Source organism: Elaeis guineensis, chromosome 16 (genome assembly GCF_000442705.2).
Source record: "Elaeis guineensis isolate ETL-2024a chromosome 16, EG11, whole genome shotgun sequence".
Lineage (NCBI taxonomy): Eukaryota > Viridiplantae > Streptophyta > Magnoliopsida > Arecales > Arecaceae > Elaeis > Elaeis guineensis.
In genome coordinates, this window is record NC_026008.2 from 34,824,606 (window position 1) to 34,836,408 (window position 11,803).

General features: G+C 34.3%; 1 protein-coding gene across 1 annotated transcript; it reads right to left on the reverse strand.

Annotated features, from left to right (window-relative positions):
• Positions 1–7,415: 7,415 nt before the first annotated feature.
• LOC105059479 (heat shock protein 83) lies at positions 7,416–11,506 on the reverse strand. Its single transcript, XM_010942778.4, has 4 exons — positions 11,218–11,506; positions 10,975–11,116; positions 9,270–9,550; positions 7,416–9,165 (listed from the first exon to the last, which is right to left on the reverse strand). The coding sequence occupies exons 1-4, from the start codon at positions 11,353–11,355 to the stop codon at positions 7,618–7,620; spliced, it is 2,109 nt and encodes a 702-aa protein (XP_010941080.1). The 5' UTR covers positions 11,356–11,506; the 3' UTR covers positions 7,416–7,617.
• Between the last annotated feature and the right edge of the window lie 297 nt (positions 11,507–11,803).

The window sequence follows — 11,803 nt, forward strand, 5'->3', positions numbered from 1 at the left end:
CTTTACCAAACTTCACATTAACTCCTAAGGAACAAGAATCATTAAACATTTAAGACTTAGTATCAAGAACCATAATTTCTTATTGTAACCATAAGAGTAGTCCTATTATTATCTAGTCTTGAACATTCTTTAAATTTTTTGCAATTAAGGTGTTAAACAATAATCACTTCAATGTATTAACTTAGACTATCTGATTATTTTAGCATTTATATCATTATAATCTTCCTCTCTTAACTATCATAATTCTAATTCTAATATTTTCTTCTAATATTAATTTTTTTTAGCCTACTGACTTTTTCTTTATTTTTTTTTAACAGCTTATATCAACATTGTTCCTCTAGATTCTGGCACATCTCTCTACTTGACATGCTTGCAACCTTGACTAGAATTCAATCTTTTTTTTCATAATATTGTCAAAATTAATATATATTTAGCTCCTCCTAGAAAATAATAACTTGATTCTTACTCACTACATACCTCCTTCATGATCCATTGATGACTAGTTTTCATATTCCAAACATGTAATAACATTAGACCTAATCAACTATTAAGTTTTGTCACCAAATATGCTAATGCTCAGAAGACCTTCAATTTTATTGCTTATATCACTAATTACTAATCAAAATTTTAAATACATCTTATTCAACCTATATGCCCTTAGAAGAAATTCTTATCCAAAATGATTTCAATCTTTTATAACTATCTATATATTTATATTACTTCTTATGAAAGAAATTATATAAAATAGTAGAATTTAATTAAAGTTTAATATGCCATTTCTAATTCATTGTAAGTTTTAATTTTTCTTTTCAAATTTATTAAGAATATTTGATCAACTGTCAATTTTTTGAATTCTTGAACATTACCTTACATCCTTCTTCAAAACACACTAAGATATTTAACTAATTCTAAAAATTTTCAATAATATAATTCAAAGTTGATCACTATTGTATCCTCTAATACATAATAGAAAATAAACTCGGATCAGATATTCAAATAAATATAGCATAATTTATCCCATGCGATAATAAATCATACCTTTCTTGTTTCATCCTCCTTCCCTCATCTCAATTTTTTTAGATGAAGATTCTGTATCTGAAAGGAGTCCTTGTCTCAATCTTGTTACTGATATTGTAAAGTAGAATATTTCTCGATATATTTTGATTTATATACCTCAATCTATTATAGTCCCATCTCATTTGCTGAAGTTCTACTCTTACATCATTATATTCTGTACTTATCCTTTGAAAAGAATACTTATAATACTCTCTATCTAAAAAATTAACATCCTACACTTTAAAAAAAATTTGGTGCTTCAAAGTATTAAAAGTAGAGATTGCTATCTGCTTTTTAGACTTTACTTGTTCTACCTCAGAAGGGCAAACTATTCTAATAGTTTCATGGGGCTGATCCCCTTTATCAATAACCATCTCAAACAAAAAGCTAATATATTGCCTTTCATTTTTCTCGACTCCATAGGTTGGATCTAGTAGTTCCAATTTTCTTATGATTTTTGCTATCGATCACTTCCATTATCTACAATTCATATTCCATATTATAAAGGATAACACCAATCATATATTTCATTTATCAGAAGAATTATTAACAATATAAATATATACTCTCTGCTTATGCTTATTAAACAACATACCAATAATTCATAATCATCCTAATTACTTAAATGATAACTAATAGATCACCTCAAATATGATGATGAACTATAAGGATATTTTTCAATACTATAATAATAATAATAATAATAATAATAATAATAATTATTATTATTATTATTATTATTATTATTACTAATGTTCCCAACATCACTAATACCATTTTCAATTTATTGAAAAAATATCATCAAGGACTTATTTCAAAATTTCAAATAGATCAAAATATAAAATAAACAAGTATGCTTAGAATAATAAAGATAACTTTTTACATCTTATCATTTGATAATTATCCTACTTACACTCAGCGCATGTCTTGATTTTAATAGATTTCTATAAACTAAGCCTAAGCTCTGATACCACTTTAATTATCATGCCCCCGAATCCGGATTTAAATATTGAGAGTGCGAGCAGCCGTCACATATTTATAGGAAACCATCCCTATATGCATGCAAGGCATCTTCACCATTAAGATTTTAGTCATAGACTAGTATGTGACTAATAATAATAAAATTTATCAGTAGAGCTTATGATTAGTAGTGTAGATTTAGCAATGATAAATTAGAAATGTGATTCGAGTTTGGATGTACAAATTTTAAGGATAAATTTATTTAAAGGGGGAGGAATATAAGATTTAGCTAGGACCTCCTTTTTTTGCCTCATCATGTGGGGGTCCACATGTTGCGAACCTATGGCTCCTTGAGATATATCCGTGTGCGAGCCAATTAGAAAGAAAAAAAGAAAAGTATCTTATGTTTTAGTTATTCCGAACTGAGCTCCTCTCCTTTGGCTTCCCTTCATGTTATCCTTCCTCTCCTCAGCCCTCCCTATCTCTCTTGCTCTCTCTCTCTCTAACTCTCAGTTCCCCATCATGGAGGAAAAAAAGGAAAATAAAGGTAAACCCTCCCCTATTTCGATCCAAATAGAATTCTTCTCTCTTGTTCTCTATCTCTTGTGCCCTCTCTCTCACTCTTTGTCTCCTGCATCTTCTCTTCCTCTATCTCTCTCACACACACTCTCTCCCCCTCTATCTCTCTCATGCTTTTCTCTCTCCCTAGCACTCTCTCTTGCCTGTTTATTCCTCTCATGCCCTCCCTAGCTCTTTCCATTCCTACAGTGTATGTGTGTCTGTGTATTTATGTGGGTTGGAAAATAGAAAGTGAATAGAGGCCTCTGCCTCTTACTCCCTCTTTCCATCTCCATGTTTGTATGTGTATCGATGAGTGTGAGTGAGTTGGAAAACAGAAAGAAAGAAAGAAAAAAAAGTATGATCTCTCCTTCTCTCCTCTCTCTTTCTCTTGCTTTCCATCTTCTTCTTTTTCCTTCTCTTCTTCTTCCTTGTTGTTGCCGTGGGTTATGGCTGTAGCTGTGGGTGGGCTCTTCATCAAAATAGGTAAGATTAGGCACCCCTTTTGTATTGTTTGGCTGTTCTCAATTATAAGTTAATGAGTAGATACTAGAATATTCAGTATATAGTTAAATTCTGTTAGGAATTAAATACTAGATGGTGAAATTTTTATATGTAGTTAATTTCTGCTATGAGTTAGTTAGTAGATGATGGAATGAGTAGTGGAGTAAAGAAAACATAAACTTTAAGCATTATAATAGAGAAAATTTAGGAAGATGGGTGCTTTGTGTTTGGGGGTGGATTGACTCTGTCTAGGTTGAATCCGTGAATTTTAATTCTAGATTGACTAGATAATTTAAGTAAAAATTTTAACAAGGGATTGTTGACTTATGGATCGACTTATAGATAAAATTTAGAAATTTTTGGATGAGTGTGCTAGAAAAAATAATTAGTGGAAGGAGGCTATTGTGAATACAAAGAATGAAAGAGATGCTATTGTATCCTTTCCTCTCTTTCTTTCTTTTCTCCAAAATAGTAAAATTTTGAAAATTAGGAGGCTTAAAAAAGTTAGAAAAATTGTTAAAAATTAATTTAAACCTTATTAGAGCTGGTTAATTTAGCTGTAGTTATAGATTATTAGATTCTAAGAACCCAATAAAGTGATTAATTGTTCAGCTGTTGGCAACTTTGAGGTAAGTAATATTTATATTTTATAATTAATTAGAATCATACGGACATTTATATCATTTCTTTGATACAATACAAATTATTGTAAGTAATGCTTACATTTTATCATGCTCAATTTGAATCAAGTGAGAATCATCTTATTCAGTTGAAATGATACAATCTATTACAGATATATTCAGATCTGATTGTGTATGAAATTATTATATATCATCTTCTTGACATGATGTAAATCACTTTAATTGATCTTCAATATCTAATCTCTATGAAATTTATATATCATGAATAATTGATCAGTAAATTGAGATTTATAAGATGAACTGAATGATGTTACATACTATGATCAGATCAGACTTGATAAATTATGATTATTACTTATTGAAATACATATATCATAACTGTATCAAGTTATACCGAGTTGTATCAAACTATATTAAGTTGTAACAAGTAATATCAAGCTGTATTAAATTATAACAAGTTGTATTAAAGATGTATCAAAAAGAAAAAAAAATATGAAGTATAGTTATTGATATGTGTCACTTGACTCTCAACCCTACTATGTATGATGTCCGAATTTAAAATCCCAACTACGGGGGTGATCATGGTGATATTGGGATCCTTACCATGGGAGGTATCATGGACTTGAGATCTTCGTCATCGAAGGTATCGTGGACTTAAGATCTCTTGCCACATGGGATAATTATAGTGCCATAATTAGAAATATAGAGATAAAAGAAATAGTACCAATGTTTAAGTATAGTATTATGAAATTGAGTATGTATTGGACTCGTATAGTAGATTTCATATTATAGAAAAATAATATAAGACTGCCTCTCGAATATCTTTGATTATGTAACTTAATCTTGATAAGAGTGATATCATATTTTGTATGATACATTTGAGTTATATATCATCATAATTTAAATTTATTTATAAATATATCTATTATTTATCGAGCACTGAAGCTCATAAATCTTCACCTATTGTTTTTTTATTTCGGAACTAGTTTTGGAGTCAAACCTTAGAATTTTAAGATTTATATATAGAAGGTGAGATAAGTCTACGAAAGATGGTTCGTTCCTAGGATAGTAAGTGTATAGTGATGTTGTGTAAAATTAATATAAATTACTGTAAAAATTGAAGTTAAAATTAATCTATATAATAATTAGTTATTCTGTTAATACCATTGTTTGCATGATGGGTATACTATTTTTTATATTATATTGAAGTTTTTACAAGATTAAAAGCCTTACATGTCTATGGAGAGTACTCTGTAGATATGCAGTAGCTTTTCACATTCCTAAATTTTATTTTAATTTATATTTTGAGATTGGAGGCGTGATAAGTAACATATCGAATAATCCAATAGACTGTAAGATAGGGAATGCCAATGAATGGGCTTATACATGCATTAACTTCTTTGCTGGAGATTTTTTTACTATTGCGATAATAGCCCTTATACCCGGGGTTGGAAACCAATTGCATCAGTGCCGCATATTTTGTCATGTATGAACTTGATCACTTCAAATCTATAAACGAATTATCAAGAGTCATCATCTATGTAATTTAGATTTAATACTATGAAAACAATGTCAAATAATATCAAGCATAGATGTAAAATTTTTCAACTACTAGCCAGAAGAAGAAACAGAGACCCAAATGCATCATTGCGAAAAATTACAACCATTGTCAGCACACAACCCACCACAATATGTTTCCTATCTTTGTTTTTCTTTTCTTTGATCCACTTAAGCCTGTAGATTGATTGTTCAAAGAAATCTGTTATACAACATTCCAACATAAAGGAGTTCAAAGTTTTTACTAGTCTTCATTTTGTAGATGATATTTTATTATTTTATGCAGAAAAGAAAAAGTGCATTTTGGCCACCAAGACTATCTTACTTGCTTTTGAAAAGGCCTTAAACCTTAAGATTAACTTCTACAAAAGTTCTTTGATATGTCTTAATATGAATGAGGTGGAGATCTCCATGTTCGCTAGTTGGATGAATTGCTCTTCTGGTTCTTTTTCCTTTAAATATTTAGGTCTTCCTCTTTTTGACAGAAGGTTGCCAAAGTGCTCTTGGATGCCTCTGATCAAAAAAATGATTGCATGATTGAATTCTTGGAAGGGTAAATTACTCTCCTGGAGGAGCTGATTAACTCTTGTCAATTCTGTGCTATTTGCTTTGCCTTCTTATTATATGTCTATCTTCAAATTGCCTAAATGGGTCATTAATAAGTTTGACAAAATTAGAAGAGCCTTCCTATGAAAAGACAATGGTACTGAGAGTGGATTTCACTGTTGGTTAATTGGGATTAGGTTTGTAAATCCAAGAAGTAAGGAGGATTGGGAATCAAGAATTTGGAATAAATGAATGCCTCCTTACTTGCTAAGTGGGTATGGAAGTTTTTCAAATGATCTGATAACCCATGATTCTTACATGTTCGAGGAGAGTATTACAGAAGATGCAAATTTGACATGAGATCTAAGAAATCTCTTTCAAGATTGTCACCCATTTGGAAGGATGTTTGCAAGTAAAATGCCGCCTTTTGAAACTCTCTTTTAAGCTAGAAAATGATCAAAACATATGATTTTGGGAGGATGCTTAGATTGACTCTTTACCTCATTATTCTTTTTTTACAAATTTGTATGACAGAGCAATCAAGAAGCAAATTGCAGTTAGCTCATGTTGGAGCAGATGTTCTCATTCTTGGAGGATTAATCTAAGAAGTCTTTTGGCTATCAGCACTACTTAGTGATTTATATGATGTAGTGATTTATATGATGTACTCTCTCTGATTAAGCCCTTTAGTCAAGATGATATGCCATTTTAGAAACTACAACCTTCGGGGTCCTTTACGATGGATTCATTCTACTCTTTCTTAAATAATGACGGTACTCGATGTCCTTTCCATAAAATTATTTGGAGAGATGTTATTTCGAAGAAGACTCATTTTTTCTTGTGGTTAGTACTTCGCAACAAACTTCACACCGAAGATGCCTTAGCCAAGAAAGACTGACAAAAGAATATAATTTGTGCTCTCTGTGGCAATTCTCATGAAACTGTCAATCATCTATTCATTAAGTACCTATTCTCAAAAAATATCTGATTTTTGATTCAAACTCAACTAAAATTGAAGAGATGATCTTCAAATTTGCGGGATCTTTTGTCAAAATGAAAACTCAAAAACAAACGCTATCTGTTGCATTTTATTGAAGATCAATTGTTAGCAACTATTTTTAATAAAATTTGAAGAGAGCAAAAACCCTAAAAATTTTTTAAACAGATATTCTTCTACCTACCCTACTCTTCTTAAAATCCTCATTAATTTTAGAAGCTGAAAATATTTTTTTCCAAAAGAACCCGATGATCATGTATTATTATGAAACAATCTGGCAAGCTTAGAACCGTCCTTGAAATAAGCTGGCTTGGAAGATTTCTATTTTGCTGTATTGTCTAGAGGATAAGGATGGAAAGTAATATTATGCGAAGAAGCTTTTATAGATGTCTGCTTTCGTGTGTGTTTTTTTTTTTTTTTTGCAAATTTCTGTGATAAATAAAAAACTGGTGATAGTCTCTGGCTACTTTCATTTCTATCAAAAAAAAAAAAAAAATCCAACATATTGAAGCTACTAGAACAACAACAACAACTACTACCACCACCAAAATTGAGAAGCTTCGAGAATGAGAAAGTTAGAGGAATACAAATGCATATTATAGAAAATTAGGATTATTACTTTATCAGTCCGAATGCACAACTCAACCAAACTTATATCAGCCAAGTCTAAGAAACCACAAAAAAGACAAAGGGAAAGAAAACACAAAAGGACTTCACAGATAACAACCTAATTTAACCTGATTCAGACCCTTCACCTAAAGAGACATTTTCCAACATCTGTGGTATAAATCCCAAATTCTAATCGACCTCTTCCATCTTGCTCTCCTCGTTGCCGTCCTCCTCTAAAGCAGGCATATCAGTATCTTCACCAGCAGCCTCATCTTCATCAATGCTCAAGCCTAACTTCAACATTCGGTGAATCCTCCCACCAAAGGTGTTAGGATCATCCAAACTGAACCCAGATGTCAGGAGAGCAGTCTCAAACAGCAGCAGCACCAGATCCTTCACCGACTTGTCGTTCTTGTCAGCTTCTGCCCTCTTCCTCAGCTCCTCTATGATTCCATTTTCTGGGTTGATCTCCATTGTTTTCTTGCTCGACATATACGAGCTCATGCTACTGTCCCTCAAGGCCTGAGCCTTCATAATCCTCTCCATGTTGGCAGTCCATCCATACTCACCAGTAACCAAACAGCAAGGGGAATCCACGATTCTATCCGACACCACCACCTTCTCAACCCTGTCACCCAAGATGTCCTTCATGACCTTGCAAAGGCTCTCGAAAGCAGCCTTCTTTTCCTCCCTTTTCTTCTTCTCATCCTCACTCTCCTCAAGTTTGAGACCCTCCTTCGTTGCTGAAACAAGCTTCTTGCCATCATATTCCTTGAGCTGCCCAACTGCATACTCATCAATCGCATCCACCATGAACAGGACTTCATAGCCCTTCTTCTTGAGCTTCTCCAAGAAGGGAGAGTTTTCTACGGCCTTCTTGCTTTCACCGGTAATGTAGTAGATGTCCTTCTGCCCCTCCTTCATCCTTGTCACATAGTCTTTCAAGCTGGTCATCTCATCACCACTCTTTGTGGAGTGGTAGCGGAGGAGATCTGCCAGCTTAGCCCTGTTCTGGCTGTCCTCATGGATACCCAGCTTCAGGTTCTTTGAGAAGGCTTCATAGAACTTGTTGTAGTCTTCCTTATTCTCAGCAATCTCAGTGAACAGTTCGATGCACTTCTTCACCAGGTTCTTCCTGATAACCTTCAGGATCTTGTTCTGCTGAAGCATTTCACGGGAGATGTTGAGAGGGAGATCATCTGAATCCACGACACCTTTCACAAATCCAAGATACTCCGGGATCAGCTCCTCACAATTGTCCATGATGAATACCCTCCGGACATAGAGCTTGATGTTGTTCATCTTCTTTCTCGTGTCAAAGAGATCAAAAGGAGCCCTCCTTGGCACGAAGAGAATGGCTTTGAATTCGAGTTGCCCCTCAACCGAGAAATGCTTTACAGCAAGGTGGTCCTCCCAGTCATTAGTCAAGCTCTTGTAGAAAGAGGCATACTCCTCCTTGGTGATCTCCTCAGGCTTGCGTAGCCAGATGGGCTTCTGCTTGTTCACAAGAGACCACTCATGGGAGACCTCCTTCACTTTCTTCTTCTTAGATTTGGTCTCTTTTTCCTCATCAACCTCTTCAACATCACCCTCCTGTTCCTTCTTGGTTTCCTCATCCTCATCATCGCTGATCTCCTTCTCGGTTGTCTTCTCACTCCAAAGGTAGATAGGGTAGCTAATGAACTCTGAGTGCTTCTTCACCAGATCCTTAAGCCTTCTCTCTTCCAAGTACTCAAGCTGCAGGAAAAATTAACATTATCATTAAAAAATGATGATCACCAAAATATAGTTAAAGAAGTGTCTATAAATTGAGAGAAGAATGAAAGGGACTTGTCTTTTACCTGGTCTTCCTTGAGGTAGAGGGTGATCTTGGTTCCCCTGCCAAGCTGCTCGCCACTCACATCCCTGGTGACAGTGAAGGAACCACCAGCCTGAGACTCCCAAATGTACTGCTCGTCATCGTTGTGCTTGGTTGTGACAACAACCTTCTCAGCAACCAAGTAAGCAGAGTAGAACCCAACACCAAATTGACCAATCATGCTCACATCAGCACCAGCCTGCAATGCCTCCATAAACTCCTTGGTTCCGGACCTTGCGATGGTACCCAAATTGTTCACAAGGTCTAGTGCCAGACAAAACCAAAAGTGAGAAAGTTGATGATACCATGAATCAATTCACAAGCCACTTATCCTATAAAATTCAGGATACCATAGATTCAGTAAACAGAGCAAAGTACAACAGCATCCTATAAAATTCAGGATACTATTTTTCTGCTATATATGTTGAAGTTATCAGAATCTCACCTATTATAGAATCTAAGATATCACAACTACTATAAATTACTTGCAGAATCTTGGCAACTCAGTCCATTATAGAATCATGGATATCGCAGCTGCTACATATTGCATGCTGAATCTTGATATATCAGCCATACCAACCTCCAATGATCAGGAGATCCGGTTGTCATATTTATATTTAGTATTTGTACCAAATCCTAGGATTTTGCTATTGTATTATACTATATCAGACCTCTAGTATCCTTCTCATAATCACGAGATTTTATTGTTGTATTCTACCATCTTGGATCCCTAAAGTCAAAGGGCTCAACTTGTATATAAAGCCCACTAGTGCCATGAACATGATAAGTCATTCAAATCTCTTTTCCAATTTAAATTTTTAACTTATCAATGGCAATCAAAACACAAAGGTGAAATCATGTGGTTTAACGTTAATTACAATATTGCTTCTCTTCGTTACAGAATACATCAGCGTAACACATCAAACTACATGGAAAATGATAGAACCAACCTGCAAAACTCATAATTTTCAGATAACATGAATGAAAAATTCAGTTTTGGTAATGAAATTGAAAATCTTGCTCATTAAAACCCATAACTTGTTTCAAAATATGCTTCTTGATTTGCCCTGTTTTACTTAGCACGAATGGCATTATCAAAAACCAAATAAACAACTCCTCAATTTCACCACTTTCACAAGTTTTGAATGATTTGGCTACAGAAATCTGGGGGCACAAACCTAGAATTCCATCAATTGCATAATGCTAAGAATTTATCAAAAGCCCAAAAAAAATAAGAAATTTTCAAAAAAGCCTCAAATTAATTCCTGATCCGTCAATATACGCACATATTAAATTATGAGATAGCGCAAAAAGAAAAACAAAACCCCGCACAAGAGGAACATCAATAACAAACAACTCCAACAATAAATCTATTCACAATTAACTGGCGCAGTTCATGAATGTTTCATCAAAAAACCATTTACATTCCTAAAACAATAATTATAAAGCTCATCAATCATCTAAATGGGGATTAATTTGATTTCACAAGCATAATTCGGCTAATCCTTCTTGTGGAAAGTTATCAGTACACATCATACATGATCTTTTTTTTTTTTTTTTTTACAAACCAAAATAAAAGGAAACCACCAGATTGGAATCCAGAAGATAACACGGATATCATAAATTCAAACAACCAAAGCGCAATAAAAAAGAACAGAACATAAGGCACACAGCTAACAACATCTTACCGGCTTTGGTCATGCCGACCCCACTGTCGATGATGGAGAGCGTCTTGTTAGCCTTGTCCGGCACCAGCCGGATGAACAGCTCCGGCTGGGCGTCCAGCTTGCTCTTGTCCGTCAAACTCTCATACCGAATCTTGTCCAACGCCTACAAAATCCCAACATATCCACAACACCAAATCCCATCAGAATCATAAAACAACGAAAAGAGTTCATCATATATAATAAAATTGGAGAAAGAAATCATACATCAGAGGAGTTGCTAATGAGTTCTCGGAGGAAGATCTCCTTGTTAGAGTAGAAGGTGTTGATGATGAGGCTCAGAAGCTGGTTGATCTCCGCCTGGAAGGCGAAGGTCTCAGCCTCTCCCATCTGCACATCCGCCATTGCCAGACCTCAAAAGAGCAAGGAAGCGAAAGAGAATGGAGAGCAACGAGGTTTAGAGAAGAGATTTTTTTTTCCTCTTGTGATTCAAATCACTACGCGTGGAGAAGAGCAAGGGGCAGTGGGATTTATAGAATAGGTGGTTGGGGTTCTAGGTTCTTCTTTACCCGTTACAACCATTTGCGCGCCCAACCAATTCTAGAGACTTCTGATACTTTTCTTTTCCATGAAGTTTTAAGCCGGTTCATTTGTGGATTCGAGAAGCTTCCTCTTTCTGATTTTATTTCTTTATTTCTTTATTTGTTATTTTGGGTTTGGGTTGCATACTACTGGGACGAAGTGAGGCTGGCCTGCTTTGACTTACCTTTACCTTTACCTTTACCTTTACCTTCCCCCGTTATATATTTTCTAAAAATTTTTTAATATTATTTAGCAGAAAAAAAAAATAGGA